Source organism: Chlorocebus sabaeus, chromosome 22 (genome assembly GCF_047675955.1).
Source record: "Chlorocebus sabaeus isolate Y175 chromosome 22, mChlSab1.0.hap1, whole genome shotgun sequence".
Classification (NCBI taxonomy): Eukaryota; Metazoa; Chordata; class Mammalia; order Primates; family Cercopithecidae; genus Chlorocebus; species Chlorocebus sabaeus.
The window spans coordinates 83,758,369-83,785,127 of record NC_132925.1 but is presented as its reverse complement, the minus strand read 5'-3'; the positions used below and the strand labels follow the sequence as shown (position 1 = coordinate 83,785,127).

At 38.0% G+C, this 26,759-nt stretch overlaps 1 protein-coding gene across 15 annotated transcripts in view; it reads right to left on the bottom strand.

Annotated features, from left to right (window-relative positions):
* ERC2 (ELKS/RAB6-interacting/CAST family member 2) overlaps positions 1-26,759 on the bottom strand; it is a 970,222-nt gene that overhangs the window by 463,211 nt on the left and 480,252 nt on the right. For all 15 annotated transcript variants that reach the window (XR_012090621.1, XR_012090622.1, XR_012090620.1 and 12 more), the window contains one exon: positions 20,158-20,351. Coding sequence is in view for 11 of the 15 variants with exons in the window: in XM_073010025.1 (XP_072866126.1) it covers positions 20,158-20,351 (194 nt within the window). In the remaining 4 variants the exon portion in view is untranslated. The remainder of the gene's footprint in view (positions 1-20,157; positions 20,352-26,759) is intronic.

The window sequence follows — 26,759 nt, the reverse complement described above, 5'->3', positions numbered from 1 at the left end:
CTTCATCAAAACCACCCAAGACTGGGAGTCAAAGAGGAATGAGTCTTCCATATTCCCAGCACATCACACACAATAGATCACTGTGCTCTACCATTTTAATTTAAAATATCTATCAAAATAGTTATCTCCCCTTAATTCTTATTGATACTAGCTCAGCTCATACCTTTGCTTTCATTGTCCAGACACTGAAATAGCTCCCATTTGGCTTCCCTGATGCCAATCAATGTACCTATCATTCCATCCATCCTTCCATCCATCCATCCATCTAGTCATCCAACAAATATTTATGAAACATGAGCCATGGGTCAGGCATTGAGAACACAAAAACAAAGAGGTTATCATCTTTATCATTAGATCATTCAAAGTTTAGTGAAAGGGAGAAACATGGAGTTGGTAAATGATAACAAAATGCTTTTTATTTGTGATTTTCTTAAAATTTTACTTTAAGTTCTGGGATACACGTCCAGAACGTGCAGGTTTGTTACATAGGTACACATGTGCCGTGGTGGTTTCCTGAACCTATCAACCCATCATCTAGGTTTTAAGCCCAACGTACATTAGATATTTGTCCTAATGCTCTCCTTTTCCTTGCCCCCAACATCCCAACAGGCCACGGTGTGTGATGTTCCCCTCCCTGTGCCCATGTGTTCTCAGTGTTCAATTCCCACTTATGAGTGAGAACATGTGGTGTTTGGTTTTCTGTTCCTGCGTTAGTTTGCTGAGAATGATGGTTTCCAACTTCATCCATGCCCCTGCAAAGGACATGAATTCATTGTTTTTTATAGCTGCATAGTATTCCATGGTGTATATGTGCCACATTTTCTTAATCCAGTCTATCATTGATGGGCATCTGGGTTGGTTCCAAGTCTTTGCTATTGTAAATAGTGCTGCAGTAAACATATGTGTCCATGTGTCTTTATAGTAGACCAGGTGGAACTATTGTCTTTTGAGAGAAATCAGGGAGTTACATTAAATTTGAACTTCAAAGATGTATAGAGGTTTGCAGGTATATAGATGGAAAGGGTCATTTAGGCAATAGGAAAAGTATGCTGCAATATAGAGAGATGGGAATGGTCTGTCAAGTGCAGACAATGAGAAAACATTGGGTGAAGGCAAACACTGAATGGGGAATGTGGGGTTGGAGCAACATTGTATGTACATAGAGTTTAAGATGACTTGAAAGCAACTTAGGGCCCGATGGTGAACAGCTTATAAAGCCAGGAGGTGGAGTTGGATATTCTGCCCAACGTGTGAGCAGGAGGCAACAGGGGCTTTCAGGCACAGGGTGTTGCCTCACTGATTTTATCTGGAGTATAAGACAGAGACTGGGACAGATTGTGACTCTCTGGAGGCTACTGCAATTGGCCAAATTACCAAATGGGACAGCAGCATTGAGAGTGGGGAAACAAAAGGAAAGAAAAGGAATCTGTTGGATTAGATATAGTGAGGGATGAGCAACAGGCCATTTAGAGTTTTCTACCTTAGATAAGCAGGTGAATGTTGTGCCACTTTCCACATCTAAGTGCCAAATATATAGAGCAGTGGGAGGATGGGTGAAATAAGTGGTGATGAGTCCACTTTTGGTTGTATGGGAAGTAACAGGTAGACGTCTTTCTAAAACACAATCCTGTCTCCCACTGCCTTCAGAGTAAGTTTTTTTAAATTGTTTTTATGATGGCATGTAAGGGAATATTCATGTGTGCCTGTTCCCACATGTCCATTGCTCCTGAGATAACCTAGGTTCAAATCCAGAGTGACCTCGAGCAGATTACCAATAACCTCACTAACCTCAGTTTACTCATATGCCCATTGCAAATCACACTACCCTTCCAGGGTTGTCGGGATTAGAAAACTTCTTGCACATCAGTGTTTTGCACAGACACTGGCCCATGAAAACTGCTTAACAAATGAGAGCGCAGTTTTCCAAGAAAGGCACTTAGAATTATCTTTCCCCCAAATTACATTAAAAATACAGAGTTAATATCGGGTTTTAGAAAGGTCTTGTGTGTTTTTAAACTTTACAAAACTTAGTTGATCGTATGATAAAAACAGCCTACAAATAGCATTTTTAAATGCAGGGAAGTTTAGTCACTCTACCCAAACATTTTAATTTTAGAAAACTATATAAAAGTAAGATGTCTATGAGAGATGAGAAGATAAACCAAACAAACCAAAAAACAAAACAAGGAAAGAAATCCCACTCTCTCCAGCAGCTGGGAGAACTGAGAAGCCAGCACAGATCCTTTCTATCAGGCATACCGACAAAGTCATCACAGCTTAAAAGTTTAAAGTTTAAAAGTTTAAGGAAAAAAATAAAAACACCTAAGCTCTGTAGGAGGAAGACCCTACATCTTGATGGCATGATACCTACCCTCTGACCTGACATAACGATGAGGAAGGAACGATTCCACAGTGTGATTACTAGCCGGACAGAGGCTAATACGTGGTTTGAGTTCTCAGCCCTTGTCTTTGTTATGTACTGCCAGCACTCCCACTTGTATCAGACAAGATCAAGGCAGATACAGATACTGTGCTGCAGAGAAGTCCATCTTTCCTTCGGAGAGTTGTTTTCCAAAAGGAAAACCATCATATATCAAAACAAAGGCCTTCATTTCTTTTCGGCTTTGATGCTGCTGCGGTTCTCTAATCACACTGTGTGGGGCCATGAAGAACTGTCCCAAAAAATGATTCCTGGAACAAGCAGAAAACCCCTCCTGGAAATACATCTTTTCTCTTGGCTGCTTCCCCAGAATTCCCCGCCGGGAACCATCTTAAGCAGGCAGAAGGATGGATGACCGAGGTCTTCCCCCATCTCTGCCGTCCATGATCCTTGAAGCGCATCCAGAGCTGACTGTCTCCAGTCTACAAAGCCACTGCCTCCATGGAGGTTCACTCACCAGGCCCACTCAAACTCACTTCAAAAACAGTAATTTCACATTCCGGCTCAAGAGAGGGCAAAGACTCGGACCAGCAGCTCAAAAAAGCTGTTAGAACTGCCAACACAAACAGCTTCTCAACTTCCATTATAAGAGGTTTTCATCAACGCCTGGAATCCTTTGTATTATAGAAATAGCTTTCCACCCCAAAAGAAGCACATTAAAAAGTGGTCCCTATGGTCCCAGGAGTGCCTGAGCCAAATCAATTTATACTAGCACAAAAAGCCTTACTTTGGAATCAGACACAGTGTTTAAGATTCCGGCTCTGGAACCGAAACGGCTGAGTTTGAATCCTGGCTCCACTACTTAATAGTTGTATAAGAGTGGACAAGTTACTTAACTTCCCTGAGCCTTGGTTTCCTGATCTCAAAAACGGGACTGAGTAATAGCACCTACTATCTCGGAGTTGCTATAAAACAAAACAAAACAAAATAAAAACAAACAAACAAACAAAAAAAAACATAAATTAAACCTTGCAGAAGGCATAGGACCAGAGCTAAGAGCAAACAGGTACTCAACAAAACCTGTTCTTATTTCTGCTGCAATGATAGCAACAACAATAACTGCAAGCTACTTAGGCAAAGTTTCTTCCACCATGCTTTTATTTTCTTCCTGCTCTCTTAGTAGCTTTTTTGTTTATTTGTTTCTCCTGTCTTGTTGGCTCTTGTGGAAACACGGCCTTGTTCTTCTGGAAACAAGGAGGATAGAGATACAGGTTGAAGATTTGGGTGCTTTTGTCTTTTAAAAATTTTCATTAATTATCCCTACGTCCCCTAAACCTGTTTCTTCTTATTCGTCATTATTGCTTCTAGCTTGGGCTACTGCCTATCCCTCCAGCACAAAGATGGTTCAGGATTAATCCTCCCAGAAGATACTCCTCGTTATGTTCATCCCAGGCTCAAAAAGTTCAAAATCTTTCATCTCAGCACTCAAGGCTTTCCTCTGTCTGGACTGGCCCTTTCTACCCCTCTTTCCCCTACTGCAGAGCCTAAGCTACAGACAGTCCCGTTTCTTCTGAGCATGCCTTCTATCTTCCCACCTCTCTTGCCATTGCTTAGGCTCCCCATCTAGTTCTACATCTGGTAAAATCTTTTCCATTTTTCTAGTCCAGTACAAATACCACCAATTCATAGAAATTTCCCAACTCTTCGCTCCTCTGAATGTCCATGACATTCATATAGAATTTGTCACCCTGCACCATGGGTAATGCCTCTTTGCCAAATTTCAGATTTTCATTCCAATCTGTCTACTGGGCAGGGCTACCTAGTGATCCCAAAGCATCTAAAACACAGCCTGGCCAACATCTCTTTGTTCTTAACTCTGGCCACATTTTCCACACTTGTTCCTACATCCTGCCACAGTTAGCCAGGGATCTCGATTATACAGGTGGGTCTCACCGAAACCAAGGAAACCTGAGAAATTAGCTTTCCCAAGAGGAAAAAGAAGAAAATTATATTCCTTCTGGGTCTCACAGAGAAGAGCACGGAAAACCCATCCTGGGTCCAAGGTGACTCTGGACCCAGGGTGGTTTTATTGTCTCATGAAGCAAAAGCTGGCTCACCTTTCACCCCCTGTTGACTTGGTTCCCCTCCATCACTGCCTTGATGACTCACATTCTACTCCAAATGCCTTTTTTACAGCTTCAAATTACTCATAATTTCTACCTCCTTATAACTCCATTTCTTCACAACTCACATTGTTTCTTCTATAAGTGTTTATTAAGTGTCTACTATTTTTACAGGCACTGGTTGGATAAGACAGGTCCTTTCTAGATGAAAGTTCTACTCTAGACTGAAAGACGGACATTGAACAAGCAAGTAAGAGTGTGTCCTATTTTAAAGTGGGAAACTACGTGAACTTAGGCAAACCTAACCTGGGCCCGTCTAACTCCAGTGAAGAGCAAATGATGACAGTGACATTGAAACTTCACTTGGCCTAGGAAAAAAAATAAAATTATATCCATGCTTCATACCTTACACTAAGATAAATTCCAGATGGTTCAAAGACTTAAATGCAGAAAATCAGAACATAAAAATACTAAGAGACTGTACCCCCGGAAAATTCATCCATTGAAATCCTAACCTCCAAAGTGATTGTATGAGGAGGTGGGGCCTTTTGGGAGGCGACTAGGAATAGGATGAGTGCCTTTATAAAAGAAGTCAAAGGGAGCCTATTTACCCCTTTCACCTTGTTCTCACACAGCAAAAAGGTTCTGTCCATGAGCCAGAAAGCAGGCACTCTCCAGACACTGAATCTGTTGGTACCTTTGATCTTGAACTTTCCACTCTCCAGAACTGTGAAAAATACATTTCTGTTGTTTAGAAGCTCTCCAGCCTATATTTTGTTATAGTTGCCTGAACAGACTAAGACACAAATCATGAAATTACTAAAAGAAATCACAGGACAATTGTTCTTATAGTCTTGTAGCGTGGAAGGGGTTTCTAAGTATGATACAAAATTCAGAAGACATAAAAGAGATGACTGAATACATCTGACTATGTAAAATAATTTTGTAAAAAAAAATCTGCATAACAAAAACCACCATTAGCCAAATCAAAAGAAAAGTGACAAATGGTCAGGGGGAGCATTTAAAGCTCAGATCAAAGACAAACATATCATTTTCCTAATATATAAAAATGTTTTACAAATTATATAAGAAAAAGACCAATAAAAGAATACGACAAATTATAAACACATTTAAACATGTCCATTTTCATTTGTAATAAAATAAAAGCAAATCAAAACTGCACTTAAATATCATTTTCCACCTCCCATATTAACAAAGACAAAGTTTGAAAAGCGCATGGCACTGGCAATGCCTCTGTCAGGAATGCCTCTATGGAAAAAGAGGCATGCCTACACATTGTTGATGGGTCTGTAAATGGTTTGGCCTCTGTAGAGGACAAGTGGTAAAATCTAGAAAAATTATAAGCATATTACCCTAGCAATTTCACATTTAGGAATTTATCGTACAGATATATTCACATACATTTGAAATTAGGTCTATTCAAAGTGATTAATTCTAGCAGACTGCATGAGAGGAAAAGACTAGAAACAACCTAAAAGTCCTTCAAGAGGAGACAGACACAATTAAATAGTATGCAGAGGTGAAAAAGAGTAGAAAGCCTTTAGGTATGGATATGGGAAGAGCTCCAAAATAGTTTGCTAAGAAAAAAAGCCAAGGTGTAGAAAAGTGTGAATTACATTATACCACTTGCATAGATATCATGTTATAAATACTAGGGATCTGCTTCTGTCTCTCACGATGCTGCTTCTGGGTGTAGTGCTAGTTACATCCCAGTGCCTGATACAGAGCAAACATACCATCACTATTTGATTAAAGCAAATAAGTTAATGAATAAAGGAGATAAATGTGTAAGGAACACCCTTAAATACTTAGCCCATCCTCTAAACTCAATATCAGATCTTTTTATACTTGAATACAGAAAGGCAGTAGCTGAATCCTGGATCTCTAGTTCCAGGAAAATCTAAAATACGTCCTTATACAGGACAAACAAGGATTGCATGAATTAGTTCACATATTTATATATAAAGATTACTTTTCAATAAGCATAAGTTGACTTTTCTATGCTTACTTATTCATATCGCTGGGGTCGGGGGAAGCATGCAGCAGGATGCTGTTTTCAACCTTTTCCTCAAGAATCTCTCAATGGCTTGGGAGAAAATAAAGTCTTTATTATGGCAACTCAGGTTTTTACAACTAAAAAAGCAATGGAGGCAGCCGGCTTCTCTCTTGTATCAACTCCCTACTCTCACCTGTTACTCTTGGCACAAAAATCTTCGTCACATACATAATCACTGCTACTTACTGAGCATCTCCTATGTGCCTGGACTGTGCTCCATGCTCAGTGTGCATCTCGACCACATGCCCATGAGAGGTAAGCTATAATATAATTGTCTCCACTTTACAGATACAGAGATCGGCTTAAAGACAGGAAGTACTGTGTCCCAAGTACTATAGCAATGGTGATGCTGTTTCTCAGGAGCTGGTCTATTTAATTTTCTACACTGAATGTTCTAACAATAGATAACATCTTAAATAACTTGGACTGTGAATGACATATTAATATAAACTAATAATAGGTCTGTGAGAGACAACACACATGAAATCCTAGAACAGTGCTTCTTTATCTGCTTAGGAATCCCTAAAAAGCCCCTGCTTTGCGTATTTAGGTGGCAGAAGAGCACCCACACTCAGCAAGGCGATAGGACACCTATCTGGCAATTACCCAGTGAGTGTTTCTCACCAAGGCCCATTCATTGCAGGTTATCAGAAGATTCTTCAGTTATTCATTATTATAACCATCTCATTCTCTCCACGGTAATTATCTGTGAGCAACATATCATGCTGTCCTTGGAACCATCAAACTGACATATGATTAAATAGCAGAGGGTTCTGCAGTTAAATTTAAAACCACTCTCTTACACTTCAACTCACACATCACATCCAGATCTGTGCAGCCATAGGAATATTCCAGTTGACCAACACCAATGGCTGATGAGAGACTATTTTGTTACTTCATGCTCCCATGTGAGACAGGTGGTAGTTATGTTCTCAAAACTTGAAAAAGGGATTTTTTCCCAGGACCTAAAGTAAAAAAATGCCAAGCAATTCTATGTATGAAATCCTGCATTCATCCCAGGTTAAAATGTCTCAAAAGTTGCTAATATTCACCATTATGTCTTCAAAATTATGGTGGAATCTCACTAGAAATAGTACATTCCTTCAAAACACTGTGAGAATCACACACTTTATACCTTTCACTGAAAAAAGTTACTTGAAAGCATAAATTATTGTACATACAGCTCTGTATATGCCAGTAAGAGAGTACTTATATTAACATGGCTACCAATCTACCAAAAAAGGTGGATGAGAAGGTCAATCTGCAAGCTGGAGTTAAAACATGAGTCTCACTGTTCTTGGACTGGAAAAGGAGCCACACCAGGAGTTTGAGATCAGTCTGAGCAACATAGTGAGACCCCACCTCTGCAAAAAAAAAACAATTTCAATTAGCTGTGCATGGTGGTAGGCCTGTAGTTCGAGCTACTTGAGAGGCTGAGGAGGGAGCACCACTGGGCCAAGGAGTTCAAGGGTGCAGTGAGCCACAATCACACCACTGCACTCCCGTCTGGGAAACAGAGCAAGACCCTCTCTCTCCTTTTTTTTTTTTTTTTTTTTTTTTAAGGAACCATAGAGGCTCTTCAAGGGAAAATGAGTTCCCATCCCCAAACCCAGTCTACAATTTCTAAAACTAAAGTTCTGATGCAAAAATAATTCTACAGAACCCACTATGTTTGCAGGAACTGTAAATTAGAAAAAAAAAAAAAAAAAAAAAAAGCTTTTTTTCTATCCCCAATAAAATAGTTGTACCCAAAGTAAAATCAGCCGATTTCTGGGTTCTATTCTATTTTTCATATTTAATTAGCTTAATATTACTCTGAATCTAGAGTAAAATGAGAGAGCAGCAAATACTAAAATCATCAAAATCCTCCACAAAAATAAAATGTCGAAAGCATTTGTTATACATAACAACAATATATTTTCCTCAGACAAACATACATGGTGCCCACTCATTTTTAAATAGGTTCCCCCAAAATGGAGACTTCACAAAAATGTGACACTACACACTGTGGAAATTCCAAGCACCTTCACCCAATATGGAAGAAAGTCCAGTCACAGGATGGTTGGGTTTCTCTACAACCTGAGCTAGTATTGTGCATAATGAAGTGAGAGAATTCACATTTCATAAGAAAAGCCATATAAAGGAAGTAAGATATTATTTTTCTAGAAAGTGATTTATAATAATACTAAGAAATTATTTTTTTTAAAATTCCTTCCCCTTCTCAGCATTTACAGAAAAAGCTAACATATCTTGAGAGATTTACTATTTGCTGATATTCATCCATATGGTAGTACCAACCAACAGCCAAGAGGATGAGAGAAACAGGGAAAAGAAAAGGTTTTAGAAAAAAGAAAAAGTACAGTTGAATGATTAACTCTTACCAGCTTGGTATCTCTTATTCAAGGTCATGACTTATAAGGCCTACCTGGGGCCATCCTTCAATTTTGCTGTTGTTGTTTCTCCAGGGAATCTCAGACACACACTGAACTATAAAACGTTTCAACTACAGTGCCAATTGTGTTCCTTCAGTCTTCACCATTCTAGAGGGTATAGATAGAGTGCCAGAACAGCAACTCAAGCAAAAGCTAAAGAGAAAAACAACAAGCAGCATAAAGCACTAGTTCTATAAATCAAAGCTGGCTCAGCAAAACATTAGTCACGGCAAGTCCCACCAAGGCCAGGATGGGAAAGGTGTAAGCACCAATCCCTGGCTATGCCTCAAGGGTTCAAAACCATTTCTAAATATAGAACCCACTTTATGTTTGCAGGAGTTATAAATCAGGGAAAACAACTTTTTTCCATCTCCAATAAAATATTTGCACCCAAAGCAAAATCAGCCGATTTCTGGCTTTCTACCAGTTTTGCTTGGGCATAAAATTTTCTGACACTTCACCAGAAATGTCAGCATTAGTATAAGGGAGCTTTAAAGAAGGATATGATTTTCTGACCTGTGGATAACCCCTTCAACCCCAACAGGAAAAAGGGGGAAAAGCACACCTGAAACCTGGTTTTTCCAATTATTAGTATAAATGATACAAATTATTTTTCTTAGTGGGCAAATCCTTCCTTACAGGAAGTATTGGTCTTTGAATTTGGTGAGGGGAGGGATCATGTCTGTTTTGCTGCTATATCCTCAACACCCAGCCAGCACAGGCTCTCACTTGGAGAAGGATTTCTATGAATAGTCAAGGAAGAAGAGGAGGGAGGAGGGGGAAGAGAGGGAGAAAGAGGAAAAGAAGGAAGTAGGGATGAAAGTGAGAGAAGTTCAGATGAAGATCTTTTCCCCTCTCCTTTTATTTCTGTCTTCATTTTTCTTGAACTTGCAAGCATCCAATTTGATAGAAAACCAATGATATCTTTTCTCAGGGCCTCATGTCTGAAGACAGATAATGACGTCCAATGCAGACAACTCAGCTTCTGGAAAGAGCCCCAGCAACTCTCCATGGAGACAAAGAAAAGAAAGGGTGGGGTGAGACAAACCCAATGGGTGCTCCTTTATTCAACAGCATTCAAGAGCATAACCGCCGCCCCCCATGTGTGGCATAACACACAGCATAGAGTCCATATGATCAGTGGACTCAGGGAAGGCTTTGGTGGAAGAGGTAACTCCTGCCCTGGCTTTGGAGGGGCAGAATTTGTACAGGAAGAACCAGAGGCATGGAGAGGGGAAATAAACCTGAGAATGAAAGGAGAGGCTAACTGCACAGCTGGCAGGACAGTTTTTCCCCAGAGTGCTTCATGGAATATATTCGATGAACACCATATTCAGAAAACCAAGGATTGAACAGACCTGCACAGGTTTCCTTACTGCAGACCTTCTCAGTGCTTTTACTATGCAACTGGAGCAGAAGTGGCAAAAGATCCCATTTGTAAATCAAAATGGATTGATTTAGGAGGTAAACAAACAAATGCCTTTGCTTACTAGCTGTATAAAGTTAGCAAAATGTTCAACTTTGATGAACATGTTTCCTCTTACCTAATATGGAAAAAAAAAATGATAGTCCCAACCTCAGTTGTTATGAGAAGTGAACATTAAAAAGAACACTAAAAAAAAAGTGATTAATTCAGTGCTGGCACTTAATTAACACCAAATGTATTACTGTTGCTGCTTCTGCTCCTGTTGTTTCTATTACTATTATCATCAAGCTATGTCATGAATATAAAAAATGTAACACAGCATTTCTTAAATGGTTTGGTCAATTTTTCATCAGGTATTTTTTGGAATTGCTGGGCCAGCACACAGTGCCCAGCCTATTACACAGTAGGCACTCACTATGGAGGGAATGGGGCAAAAATCTGCCCCTAGCAAAGAACAAATTGCAGGACACTAAAGGGATGCTCTGAGAAAGGTGTTTTTCATTATTTCTTTGGGCAACAGGCCTCTGAGGTCTGGGAGGAGTGACTTCATCTTTTGCTAGAAGAATAAGGGATTGAAAACACAGTGTTCAGCTTTGGGGAAACATCACAGAGTTTATTTTGGTACAAGTGTTTGAAGTGACTCTGTAATAATGAGCTCACGCCTGCTGCCAGGCGCCAGCCATCAGCTTGAGCCTGCTTGCAGGGCAGTGCACACAGTCCATCACCGACATCCCCTTCATCAAACATGTGATGCCCACGTGCAGGCAGGATGCCAGAAGACTTGTTCCAAAGATGGCTTCCTCCTTTCAAAGAGAGGACACTGAGGCCCAAACAAGAAATCAGCTGACCTGCGATCCAAAGTGAGCTGAAGACTGAGAGGGCCCAGGAGAAGTCTGTGTCTTCTGGTTTTACTTGGTTGATTCTCTGGCAGGACTTTGAACTGAATCCCAAAGGATACTTTTTATTTTTTTAGTCAATTGCTGCATACATTTTTGGAGATAACCTCATCTGTCATAAGCCACATGCTAATCTCACAAATAGTTACTAGAAATACAAAAGTTTCACGTAAACCCTCCCCCTGAGTACAATACAGAGATCCTGATAAACCTCTCCAGCTTCCCACTGGTTTGTGTATAAAGACATTCTTGACAGAAGTGGAGTTTACTGGAGTGGAGACCTGAACAGATTTGGAATGCGACACTTGTATTTTACCAAACCCAGTACTTACTATCTGTCCACCTGAATTTAAGCATAAGAGTCTACATAGAGTTTGAAGAGGAAATGAAGTCATCTGAAAAAGTAGTTGGAAGGAGAACTTCCCATGGAGTCCACAGCACACAGAAAAGTCTCAAGAGTTAGTGCAGTTTCCAAACTTCAGATTGGGAGGTGGCGATGTGCAGGGCAAACCATAAACTATGGTAAGAAAGACTAGACGCGATTTTTCTAAAATACATATGTGTATACACATACACACATATATATATACATATATGCACACACACACGTATCTCAACTGCATGCCATATAAAGAAAGTACATAGTCAGAGATCCTGTATTCAGTTCAATTATTACATTTCATTTTATTTTATTTTAACTGGTAAACCTGGAAGTCATTGGGAATAAAGCACGGTTAATTCTGGAAATTTGTCAAAGTTGAAGAAAGCTTCCAGAACTCTAAAGACTTTTTTGTTTCCAACAGGGCAGAGTTGCCCAATTCCTGCTACACTAAAAATATAACCAGAGATGATTATTCACAATGATTGCACATTTTCTTCATCATGTTCATTTGAGGCAACAAGTTAAATGATACTGGAATGACATGAACCTTCATGTAACTCCTAAGTTCATCCAACTAGATTTGGCATGTACATTTTGCCACACCCTATCAACACACCCTGCCCCTTGTCCAGAGAACCACTGGACACCCATCACCCCTTCCAGCCCTATCTTCTGAGAGTCAGAGCTCATGTTCATTCACCATGAAATAGGCAGAAAAAAAAAAGCTACCACACAGTAAAGTTCCTAGAGCATAAAAAACCACAGTAGAGTGTAGATAAAAAAAACTAAAGGCCCTGAAAGGAAACTTGAGGTGTGAGAGCAAAAGGGATCCCTGGATCTCAAGTGCTTCCATATTGAGAGGTACAGGTTAGGGCAGCAAAGGGAAGGCAAAAGGAGGGGGATAAAGGTGGGCAAGGAGAAAAGCTTGAAGCTTCATTGAGTGGATCAAAAACTTGGAGAAAAGGTTTGGATGCATGTGTCCAAGCCTCCCCCATCCCACCCTACCTCACCACCCATTATGATGTCTGTGTTTCTGCACATAGATGCACTAGATTTGTTCTGCTCCAGAAAGTAAATTAAGAGTCATTAGATTTTGGAATAAGAGCAGTTCTCTGGGGGCCATGCTCTTAATCTCTGATCAGATCTCTAGTGACTTTTGAGAATGAGGCTTTCCTGCAGCATGATGAAGTTCAGGCAGTTCTTGGGGGATACCCAGTGTGGTATGTGAGAGGGCAAAGAAGTATTCAAGGACTATGAGCCACCAGGATTGGAAGCCAGCAGTGGGACAAAATCAGTAGATGAGCAGGATGCCTTGTTTTGAAATAACTTGGTACTGTAGTCAATGGATTGGTCTGGTGGTTTGGGTGATGGGGCAGAATAAAGGGTTGCAGACCCTGTGTACAGAGAAGAAAATAATATCCCTTGCCTCTCAATAGAGCAACTATACTGACTACCACATTGATGTGATGCTTTCTTTTTTTGAAGTTTAGACAGCCTCAAATCCTAGAATGAGCATCTTTTGTAGTAAACTCATTGATTGAATGATAAAGAAATCACTACATATTACTATGTTTTACTGGAAAGAGAAGTTATCCTTGATTTAAGCAAGAAGAAATTATTGGCTTGGGCCTCCTACATTGGAGGAATCAAGCCTGGGATGCGTTTTCAGACAAAATGCCCACTTCATTTCTTGATATTGAGGTACACACAGTCAACAATGAATCAAGTTTTACACTTTGTTCCATATGCTATGCCCTAGGTAATTAAAGTATGCCTTATGGCTAATAAAAATGAAGTTAGAAAGTTAAGACCGAAACAATGTCAGGAAATAACATGTGTGTACAATATGTTACTAACACATTGATAATTTTCAAAAGTGACTTTTTAAAAAGTATTATAAATCTTTCAGAACACAGTGATTTATTAAGCAAAAAGTCTGAACATTTTGCACTATTAAATTTAGCTTTTAAGTTGCTCTGTCACGGGCAGATCTTTTGTTCTCCTAGGTTAAATTTAGCATCCTGCATTTTGTTTTTATCCACAGCTCCACGTTGTATCATCCTGAAGTCAATTTTCTGAACTGCTCAGGAAAAAGGCACTGGGGAATTATCACAAAAATTTCTCTCATGGAATCTGTAATCCAGAAATAGAATTAAATAATCCAACAGTGACTTATTTCCATCGTCTTCCTTGCCTTTTCCCACCTATACATCCTTCTCATAAAATAAACCTTCCCAAGGCATGGAATGAAATGAGTGGGGGAAATGTAGTGGCCAGAGGAAAACCATTTCAGAAACGTGTTTGTTAAACAAGTACAAGCCATAAATTGAGCTTAGGAGGGAAAGGCAGTTAGAAGAAAAACTGAAATTACTGACCTGAGAGTCAAGCTGATTGGAGCAAGGGTGAAAGCAGCAATTTGGAGGATAAGCAGAAAGGAAAAGGGATAGCAAAAGAGAATAAAAGGAAGGAAATGCATTAGTTTTAAACATATAGCCAACAGATGTTACATCAGCAGGTTTATAACCAAACGAAGCAAACTTTTATCTTATATTACCCCCAAAAGTCCTGGGCACACACTGTAAGCTGTTGTATTAAATATCATACCAAAGAAACTGGTATCTGCTCTGATACGTATAATTACAGAAAGCACTGATGGGAACCAGAGGTGTGCTCCCACAGTACAATGACAGCATCAGCCCTTCTCTGGAGGAATATTTATAGAGAAAGTTCCTATCTGTGTGCATATAAAATTTTATTATTTAATAAACTGAAATGGAAACTACTAAGGTATTAGACCCGGGTAAGTGCTCATGTCAGAAAGATTTTTACCTGAACCAGTAAGTCGGATGGATACATCCTATGAGGTATTTTTCCTTCATCCCTGAAAACCAAAAGGAGCTGAGCAATTTGGCTTTCGGTTCAAAGATTTCCATTTTAGATGCTTACAGAGCACTGCACCTAGCAATGATCAAAGACCCCGTGAGGAGGGCTTTTAGTGGCGTGCCACCCACCTATCTGCTTCCCCAGCAAGGATAGAGTAACTTCCCAAGCTGAGAGTAATTTTTTTCAGTCAGAAAAATAAGTTCCAACTTCATTACTGAAAATATCAAGTTCTAATACTTTTTAATTTGTCTGTATAAAAATACCTAGCATGCCCTTCTTGTTGGTTAAAACAATAATCTCTATTGTCAAGCAAAAAAAATAAAATAAAACAAACAAACAAAAAAACCATATTCATCTTCTACAGGAGCACATAGTGGACATTCATTTTGTTGATCTGTAAAATGCCCTTTGCAAAAACAAAGTGGATAAGCAAATACTTTTCCAGCTTTCTGCTCAATGGGGTCCCAGCATTCCATACTATAAAAAAGTAGTTTTAGGTATTTCACATAGGAAGGAAAAACAAAACAAAATAAAATAAATCCTCAGGATAAAGCTTAAGCTAGAACATTCAAATGAAAACAGTGTTGACTACAATGATACAACTGAAAGAGAAAATTTAAGATTAACCACATGGGGAAAGTGTTGATTTGATAATCCCTTGTATCTGAAATCCCCCTGCCGAGTGTTTTGTGATCATAAATGCGCAACTGATCGAAAATGAGAGTTTTGTCAGGACACGATCACTGTGAGGACTTTGGCAACACTGGCCCCAGCTGCCATTTCAAATCCTTCTGGATCAAAGGTAATTAAATCAAGGTCTGTGGCCAAACCTTAGGAAATCTTAAACTGAAATAGCAAGCACACATTTCAGAAGTAGTTGCCTCTTTCAAGGGCTCCTAGTTTTCATCAAACTCTCAAAGGTGTCTGTGATGTCCATGACCTTCCCCAAAAAGTTGCTAGGAATGGCGTATAACCATCTGCCCTTGTCTTCAAGAAATTCTTTCAAATACATTAACAAATGTAAGTGAAAATTACCCGGCAAGACACATTGATATCAAAACAAATAAAACTGGCATCAAGTTTTTTCCATGTACCATGAAACTTCTAAAACATATTATCATAATTAAAAAATAATAATAACACTTAAGTTTATGTTTTGAATGGAGCTCTGAAAGGCATCAAGGAAATTATGTTAGTACATTATTGAGCAAATCAGAAGAAAAAATAACATTCTCTTCCTCAAACTTAGATAAGGCTCTTTTAGGCATCTAAAATGATTTCTCAGTGTCCAAATGTCTGGTGATATTATTTCTCCAACCAGATAATTAAGTGGAAGTCTGTTTTCCATTCTGATGTTATGTCTTATGAGTGGAACCCCAGGGATCCAGCCTCCTCTCCGCATTGGGGAGGTATGTGATTGAGGGCTCAATTTGGGTATTCTCATCCTCTAGACAAATACCAACAAAATCCCTTACATATTTAAGATAATTACATGAAAGGTCACCCAACTGATTCCTTCCCATGGGCGGGATGTGAGAAATACAGTGGCAGCAGGTCTGTCTTGACAGATTCTATTAACCTCTCTCTTTCCCCTAAGTCACCAAAGGATTAATTCTGAAACTCTAAATAAAATTCAGAGACCTTGATGGGCACAGACACAGAAGTACTACATATTTCACTGCCTCTAAGGTTTAATTAGCCACTAGGTTGTGTAATATACGTGACATCTGACACTGGGGATGGAATAAAGACTTCAGCTGAATTTGGACCAACTCTCAGAGCCTTGCTCAAGGCCCACCACCCACCTAGTAGCAAATTTCCCTGAACTGCCTGCAGTCCAAGGCAGAAGCTCCCCACTGGGCCATACAAGAGTTTACAGGCATAACTGCACGTGGGACCACACTAGAGCAACATGCACTTTAAAAACCAAAACCTTTAATGGCTGATGAGAAACGTCACTCACATAGAATTTAAGAGGGAATTGCACTGTGTAAATGCCAGCCATGTGCTATCTGGAATGGGAAGATTAACAGAATAGAAAGTAAACACATACTGCTTTCTGAGAGAGAAGGGGGCCAGTGTCAAGGTTGTCTGAGTTATTCCTAACCCTGTGCCTTTTGTTGCATACAATTGAAGTTCTGGAATATTTTAGAACATGTGCTCCTTTTAAAAGAGGTCTTTTCACTCTGGTAGGTCACATTACAAGCTAGAGACCGCAAATTTATTTCAAGTTCAATTTTTGGTTTTCAAAATTACAAATTTAATTGCAAACATTTCTCCATGGCTCCAAAATGGAGATACATGTCACTTTGCTAAGAACTCTAGTTCTCAATATTGTGAGGTATGAATTTTGTAGTTTTATCCAGCAAATGACAATATTACCCAATTTGAAAAAGGCTGCTTGACAACTGGAGGAAGATGTTTTTGTCAGAATACACATGTAGCATAGCAGATAATGCTTCAGAAAGGCAGGCCAAGGCTGAGCCCTCTTTTTCCCAAGAAACTTCCCCTCTGAATCTCCACCCCCACCTCCTTAGGGGCCTGGGCTGGGGCTGGAGCTCAGACATTTCCCAGACAATGCTCTGTTGCTGGATCTGAGACACGAGCAGGCAGAGAACTGGGACAGACTCAGGTCTCACCACACGTTTTATGAATTACAGTGCCTGGGAGGCATCAGCTTTAAGGAGAGACAAAGGCAGAGATAAAGAAAATGTGCAGAAAGTGCATAAAGATAAATGCCTGTAAAATCACTGCTGCTTTAATGCATTCCATATTGAAGAAATAAAAATCTGAATATTCTTGATGATTTAAAGGCAATAGTGTCCAGCTAAGATCTGTTTGTCCAATTAGACCATTAAGCTGTTTATATGTAAATGTTTATAATAGCTTGTCCTGATTTTCAATTACAGTTCTGGGGGGCTGGTTTAGTATAGAAAAAATGCCATCTAAACACGAAGTATATCACTTTCTCTCCTGTATGCTAATAAAGAGGTAGATCTCTTGCAGGCCAGCAGCAATGCCGGCTCAGGAAGGCTCTCTGCTGGCTGCATGACTGTTTAGTCCTGCTGTACTAGCTTCTTTCTTCTGGCCCATTAGTGGAAGGGATTGTTCTCAATGGCTCATCTGTCAGCCCTGAGTTCGAATACCGACTTGATTCTTATAAGCTCTGCAACCTGGAGGAAGTTACTTAATCTGTATAAATCATAGTTTCTCATCTGTAAAATGAGAATAATGATAGTTTCTGTATTGTGGGTAAGACTAAAAGGTATATATTATTGCAACTCAAGTGCTTAGCAGAGTACCTGGCACACAGTGAAGCACAGAATATACATACAATATACATACCCTAGTATTACAAATAAAACTACTATAATTATTAATATTATTATCTAGGGCATCCTCCACATAGCTCACCACTTCTCAGAGCAGTGGATTAGGAATCAGGAAACCCACATTACAGTTTTGCAACTTTCTGACTATAGGCCCAATCTCAGGAAGGTCATTTAACTTTTCAAGATCTCAGTTTCCTAGTCAATGAAAGAGACATGATCATAACTTTCCTATGATCTCATGTCAGTGTTTTAAAGAAAAATTTTGGTTCTAAAATGTAGTTCCAAAATAGATCCATCTAAACTCACAGTGCTCCTTGCGTTTTAAGAACTAGCAGACTAGCAGAACATCCCCACATTTTAAAATTAAAACTAAGCCCTTTAGAGATCTATTTTGGACAGTTACCTCAGAAAAAACGAAATCCTTGACTTACTGCTAAAATTGGTCACACTGAATAAAAATCAGATTATCATCAAACTAATGCTAAAATTATGAAGAGAAATATTAATTGATTTGGAATTTGAATGTACCAAATATTATACCTAAAAATGTTCAAATTTTATTGGAAATTAACCTATTTGTTTAATACAGAGACAAAGTTGAGATTTTTTTTTCTTTTCTTAGAGAGAGGGGTCTTGACCCCAGGCTGGAGTGCAGTGGCTCATAGTTTACTGTAGCCTTGAACTCCTGGACTCAAGTGATCCTCCTTTCTCAGCCATCTGAGTAGCTGGGACCATAGGCACACATTACCACTCCTGGCTAATTATTGTAGATACAAGGTCTCCCTGTGTTGACCAGGCTGGCCTCAAACTCCTAGGCTCAAGCCATCCTCTCACCTTGGCCTCCCAAAGTGCTGGAATTATAGACACGAACCACCATATCTGGCCTTGAGAATTTATTTGTTTTAGCATTTGTTCATAATGATATACATGTTCTGATTTACCTGGGGACCAATTGCTTGCAAAGCTTCATTTGAATAGGTTGTTAGAGGTTCACTCACTTCTAACAAGATTCAAGGCCATGAAAGGCTAAGGACAGATGATTGCTTGAGTCCAAGAATTGGAGACCAGCCTGGGTAACACAGTGAGAACTGATCTCTACAAAACATTTTTTAACATTAGCCAGGTATAGTGGTATGCACCAGCAGTCTCAGCTACTCAGGGGGCTGAGGCAGAAGGATCACTTGAGCCCAGAACTTTGAAGCTGCAGTGAGTTGTGACCATGCCACCGCACTCCAGCCTGCACAGCTGGCAAAAAGTAGAGGCGAAATTTGAACCCAGGTCTTTCTGTCACTGAAGCCCACGATCTTTCCACAAGATGATAGAGAGCTACTCTGTGTATGTCTTGAAGTCCTTTAGGGCTTCACAAGTATCTCGATCAAAGCTGGCTAACATTCACACGTTTGTTCAAAATTTGGTGATCTCTTCCATATGGATTGAATCTGGGAAAGACAAATTCTGCCTTATTGCTGAACCAATAAGAAATCTGCAGAGGTTATGGAGTTATGTAAGATTTTTCAGAAAGCTTTTTTTCCTTACATGAAGTACAGGAAAAAACATTGATAGCAAGCTTATTTTTCACATTCATACTATACATAAATACAATATGGATATGGTATATCTGAAAATCTAAATACTCTGATTCAACACTCCCTGTTTTTACACAGAATTTGCTATCACGCAGGACCTATTCAAGTATATGTATTTAAAAGGTCCTCTTAAGAGATAAATCTCCAGGATGAATTTGTTGTGATGTGCCAAGAGACATCCAAAGGATATGAGCTCCTTCCTTCTTCCCCTATCTTGAATGAAGAATTCTCAACTATATTCTTCGGTTGTTGTGGTGGTGGTGGTGGTTGTTGTTTGATCAAGACAAAACTAAACCATAAATATTTACCTATGATGGAAAAGAACTGAAGTTTTGGGTAGTCAAAGCCCCAATTTCTTACACACTTCACTGGAAAAAATGCTAGATCATGGACATCACTCAAGAAAGTTGACCACTATTTTCTTTAACACTGAAGAAGTATATAATCCCTCAGAAGATAAGCCAATTGCATTCTTAGCATTCCACAGAAATGTCATCTTTCACAGGCCATATTCCTCATTTATGACTTGTTTCTAACTTGGAATGTGAACGTGCAGTCCAAATCCACCACAACCGGAGATGGGCAACCACGCAGTCCATGTTCTCTCACTGTCAACAATTTACATGACTGTAAAATTTACCTCTCCAGTTCTGCGATCTTCTTGTCCTTGTCATTCTTCTCATTCTCCACCTCCTTGAGGATCTCCAGCAACCGGTCCACTTCTGCTTGGGCCTTGCCACACTCGTCGCGGTAGTAAGACGCCTCTTTATCTAGCTGTTTTATTCGGTCTGCAAACTCAGGGTTCATCCTGGAGTCATCTTCAATATTATGTGCCTTCAACATTACATTTGTAAAGAATGCAGTTAAGACAACAATTTAGAGCAATAGATAGTGCTGTCAACAATGGCCCAGAAATTAACTTTGGAAAGAAAATCACCACCAAGATTTATGGGTATATTGTCAGTGAAAAGGCAAAATAGAAAAATCACACATTTCAGCTACCTTAGAACAATGTTGGTTTTAAAATAATATTAGAGTTTCACAGGGGAGTTTCTTTGATTACTGATATTTTGTTCCATTAAATGTTGCTACTTTTAGCTTTTCTTTCCACCAAAAAAGTGGGGTTGGAGACTGTGATGTCTTTATTCCCGGTCATGTGACACGCAGACCTAAGACAATTCAACTCCTCACAGTTAAGGAGGTGATTCATACAAAATGCTTCCATTTCCAATACAAAGACACCAAAACAACACGATATTAGATTATCTTCCAAGAACCATCAAGGGCATATGTAAAGCCAGATAACATATAAGAGACGGATTGACTAATAATTGAACATGTCATCCCACTGAGAAATTTCAGCAGGAAATATAGTTTGAAATGAGGCTTGGAGGTGAGGAAGGGCTTTCCAGCTAACAGTTATACCCATAAATTCTCATTCTCTTAAATAAATTTAACCTAAACCAGGAGGAGGATGAGCTAATTCATGAACAAATACACAGACGAGAATCTGCAAATACATGCATGGGTGGGTGGCAGCTTCACACACAAGAAAAGACAGGCAACAACACAGCAACAACATTGCAGAATAATTTGCAGCCAAAGTATTTGTGGGTTTGTGTGTGAGAGAGTGCGTTACAGCTTTTTTTTTTTTCCCAAAATAAACTTTTGGCTGAAATATTCCCAGACAGATAGAAATAACACTGCACTGCAATGTTTTGCCTACCCCTTGTTTCCCATTATTCCTAATTGACTTCTTCAAAGAGCAGGCAGGGAAAAAACAAGTAGTTTAACAACAGTGCACATTCAACATAGAAAGTTCAGATAAGTCATATATGTATGTATCTTCAAAATCCACTGGTGACATAATCAAATGTTAACAATTTATAAGGACTTAAGTTATTCTGCTGTCTTGCTACATGGAGCAGATATTTATTGTGTTTTAATATACTTTTTTGAAAATTTCAGGGAAAAAACAAGGCAAGCAAGCTACAGCTACTGTGGGATTGAATGAATCATGCATGGTTAGAAAAATTAATACTAATACTACGGTTAGAAGGTTTGACAGTCTTTGCAATGATTTAGTAGAAAAAAAATTCAAAAATTAGTATAAATAAAATAAATTTCATATGACAAAATAATCATTTTAGAAATAATATTTTTGCATGTAACATATTATTTAAGCATGAGGATAAAGGGGAAAAAGTTGCTTTCATGTTCTTAAATCTAAGATTTCCTTACTTAAGAAATAAACTCAACTATACAAAAAAAAAACTTGAGAAAAATGTGTCAATTCAACACACTATCAGATACTGGTTTATTCCCTTTTACCAACATTTTTCAGAAAACATTTATTTTCATTTATTTACTATGCACTCTGTGTTTCATTATAATAGATTATTAAACTTTTTCAGTATAATTAAAATAATCTGAAAGAGAATCCTGAACTAATATACCTTTAGGAGTATATTTATCTAATAATTTCCTTTTAAGCTTAAGTAATGAATATTTAAATTTCCTAATCTCCACTTTAAAAATGTAGAGCAGAAATCCTATTTTAAAAGAAAGTAACTACTCCATATACCTGTTTCTATTTGTGATAATATGAATCATTACTTTTGTTATAGAAAAGCATTTAAAATATACAGCTTTTAAATAGCTAAAGAAAAAAAAAACTTCGTGTTAACCTCTCTTTCACTTTTAAACTGCATTACCATTCTTTTACAGCAGTTAAAAACCTTTTCATGACATTTCTTGAACTATCCAACCAATGCTATTAAGATTTTTTAAAAAGAATTAATGAACTGAGTAACAAGCAGCTGGAAGCACTCAAAACAAATGAATAAATATATTTTGATTGCCTGTTTCTTATGAGAGTTAAAATTCCTTTCCTGATGCTGATTTTCAAAAGTTCACAAATAGTTAGCAGTTAGCTGCTGTGGCTTATTTTAGTTGTTGTTCTTATTGTTATTATTATTTGTCCCTTTTTAATAAGTGGGTACCGGATTACTAGTTGCAAGATCAAGATTCTAAATCCAGTCCTGCATCTTATATTTACATAAGATTAGGCAAATTCATTAGCCTAAAAACCGTGAAAACTACAAAATGACAAACATGGGGGAAGATATTATTCACTTTTGTTTTTATTATAATTATTATTTCATAATATGCATCCCAGAAATATAGCTTGATTTATTTGGTTTTCATTGACAAGATACTACATACTCCTTATGAAAAAAAAATAAAAAAATAAAAAGCCTCCCTGATAGGTTTATAGAGACAGCATAGTCTGCTAGTGATAGGTATGTACACATATTCCTTATTTTAGCTCCATGAAGAAAAGAGGATTATCCAAGGCCACTTTTCAACATTGGGTGAAATCAGATGAGTTCATAGTCTTTTCAAACAAGTAAATAAGTATGGTGAAAGGACTCATGGGATGTTTAGAGGCACAGAAAGCCTAGTAAAAACAAGTGCCTTAATCTAGACTGCACTACTGCTGATATCATATGCTGAAGTTAGGTCATGTTATTAGAATGAAGACCAGAGCCAAGTTTACAGCTGGCCCAGTATCTATTATTAATAGATCACACTTCAAGTGCTAATGAGACTTTTAAAATAAATAGACAACCTCAGCCAGGTGCAGTGGCTCACGCCTGTAATCCCAGCACTTTGGGAGGCCAAGGTGGGTGGATCATGAAGTCAAGAGATCGAGACCATCCTGGCCAACATGGTAAAACCCTATCTCTACTAAAAATACAAAAATTAGCTAAGCACTGAGGCATGCGCCTGTAGTCCCAGCTATCTGGGAGGCTGAGGCAGGAGAATTGCTTGAACTCGGGAGGCGGAGGTTGCAGTGAGCCAAGATCACGCCACTATACTCCAGCCTGGCGACAGAGCGAGACTCCATCTCAATCAATCAATCAATCAATAAAAAGAATAGACAACCTCAAGAATACCTGTGAATTAAATCTCTCTATCTCTATATCAGTATCTACTGATTTCCAGGCAAAAGAACTTATGTCAAGCCACTTTCAATCTTGGTGCCAGAATTCTTGGAAGGGCTACTAAAATATCATTTAAAATGTTTTTAAATCAATAGAAATCTTTAAGGAAAAGTCATATAAAGATGACAGGGAAACAGCTGCTTCTTGGATCATTACTAGGGTCCATGTAAAGACTCAATGAAAGAGAGTTTCACATGACTGGGAAGGCTGGTGAGTCCCCAACTAAGCTTAGGTATTGGAGGCAAAAGCCTCTAAAGGATTTACAACACATATTGTATATAACCAGCTCTATTCAGCCTGAGTCACAGCTTTTCAGAGGATGGGCTGAAATTTTTAACTAGTAACCAGCATGAATGTGTTCTACCACGATCTACAGACATGAATGATTCTATACTAAATAAAATAGTGGAGGAAATTGAGCTTTTTAAAGCCAATGCTTCCTTCAAAATTATGAGTCCTGAGCTTCCCCCAAAAATGGAATGAAATAAGCACTTTATTTGTATTTAGGCAATATTCTTGCCTTTTCTTTAATCTGGACTGGTAGCTCCTGACAGAGATCAAAAGTAGGTAACAGACTTGGATCTAACATACTTTAGACACTACAGCGAAAAAAATAGATTTGAATAAATCATGATCACAGTAAATTCCTAACATGGCATTCTAATGAATTCAAGACATAAATTGAAAATGCACAGTAATATTTTTCCTTAAGAATCTGTTGGTTTGCAGTTAGCTCCCCAACAAGGTCCGGGAGGGCTTGCCCATTCTATACTTCTAAGGAACATCAACTTTGTCTTCCTATTGTCATTAGTCAGGAATTTACCTCTTAAAAACATAAATTGGTGTGAGTTTTCTTTTGATGGCTTCAGATCTTATTTACCATGAATATAGCAAGCTCATCGTCACTTTCAAGGACATCCACCAGTCATTAAAACTAAAGGAATATCAATAAGCATTCTTTCACTAATATAGAGATTTAATTCCACTGATTAAACAGGTCAGTTTAAAGGCAAATCCAGGTATCTGATTCTGCTCAAAAATATGTCTTAAAACATTTAGAGCAACTTTCAAGCATCTTATAGAAACACAAAAAAATGTGGCAAGGACATTTCAGAAATGTCTGCATTGCATATTACATCAGTAAGTTTTGAGGGACTCCCAATTATGTTTCTTGTATTTCCATATGTAAGGAAATTTCCCCACAAATGGGAATAATCAAAACAAACTCTGGAGCCTCACTGATGTGGGTAGGCCTCTGGATTTTGATGTGAACTGACTTTAAAAGCCTAGATCAGGCATTAAGAGAACTCTGACCATGGCTTGGGATGAGCAGTACATTAACCTATAGTTACAATAACCTAGTAGTTATTTTAGTGAATTTATAACTACTTCAGGAAATAAGGCAAAACTTCGGATTAATACTATATCTAAATGGAAGTTAAGAAGCCAAAAATGGTTAAAGCCAAACTATGGGGTTGTCAAGTATTAGAATCATACAAGTTTATCTACATTTAATCTTATAAAGACTGGTCATTGATTATTTCCAATAAAATGGCAGTTCATCATTTCAGATCCCTAGAAAGGAAAGTATTAACTTTGGTCCAGAAACTTGCTGTGAAACAAGGCAGGGAACTTTCAATTATTATATTATATAACACGTTCCCTTTGAAATAGACCCTACCAATTTTAATTAAAAATCATTTCCCTCAAAATAAACAAATAATTACTCATGACCATAAAATAAAAACAGAATGTTAACCAATGTATTTGATGACTTTTCTTCCCTGCTGTTTCTGGGTTTTAGCAATAATTTGCTAAATTTAGGCAGTGTAGAAATATGATTCTCGATTGTGGCGTGTTGGTGGTTTAATGTCCATTGACAGCGCTTTAATATTCCTTTCATATCTTAACAGCAGGACAGGGTATAGAAACTATTTTAAAAATTATATTTGACTACAGTCTTCCAAAAGAAATTTCAATCTTCTCATAATTCTAAGTTATAAACAAAATATTACATTTTAAAAGAAAATTTTTAAGGTAATTGTAGAGTTATATGTTATAACATATTATACATTATATATATGTTATATATAACATATTATAACTTTATAATAGACTGATTGATATAACTCTATTATAGACTGATGAAACACACATATTATTGTTTAGAATTAAGAACCTCTATAATAGACTGATTGATATAACTCTATTATAGACTGATGAAACACACATATTATTGTTTAGAATTAAGAACCAAGGGAAGAAAAAGAACACAACTGAAGATAACCTGCACAGTGTTTATAATAATAAGACAAAACTCCAGGAGTAGAATGATAGTTAAGCTGCAGAACGGTTATAAGAAAAATAACAATATCAAGGCAAAACTTTCGGTTCCTAATTTAGAAAATTAAGTTTCATTTAAAATACAATGAATCGATACCGGGCATCATAGCTGAGCCTAAATAATACATTTGGAAACTAATAATGATATATTTTGAAATGTTATACATCTTAGTGGGTTTTTTTTTTTTTTTTTTTTTTTTTTTTGGTAGAGATGGGGTTTGCTATGTTGCCCAGCCTGGTCTCCAACTCCCAAGCTCAAGTGATCCTCCAGCCCTGACCTCCCAAAGTGCTAGGATTACAGGCACGAGCCACCACACCCAGCCCCTATATATCTTAGTTCTAAAGGAAATTATTCACTCACAATTCAAGCTAACTGCATTCAGAATATTCAAAACTTTGCATATTAAAACAACCATACCAAAAAAACTTCTTTTCATAGATGGAACAAATAGGGTATGTATAAATAAATACAAATAAATATTCAAAATAATTCTTGTGTCTCTCTCTCTCTCTCACACACACACACACACAAAAGAACAACTGTATGCTTAATACTTTTAAAGATTCCCCAAACAAAACTGTAATTATTAATGTAAACCTTTTTAATTATGGGATTTCCTAAAATTAGCAATGTGGAGAACTGAGGTAATTATCTGGATGTCCTCAAACAAAGCATGTGGCTTCAAATGTTGAGTGTTATTGCAAATATTAGTTGAGTTTTTTAGACACTGAAAGCATGGATCAATTATAGGGTGTGTGTTTGTATGTATGCATGTGTTTACACATGCTATGTGCATGCCTGGAATTCTCTCTTAAATAGTTGCAACTTTCCACTGTGCTGGGAGATAACTGGTTTAAGAGTGAATCAAATACTTTTCAGAAATAGGCTTTA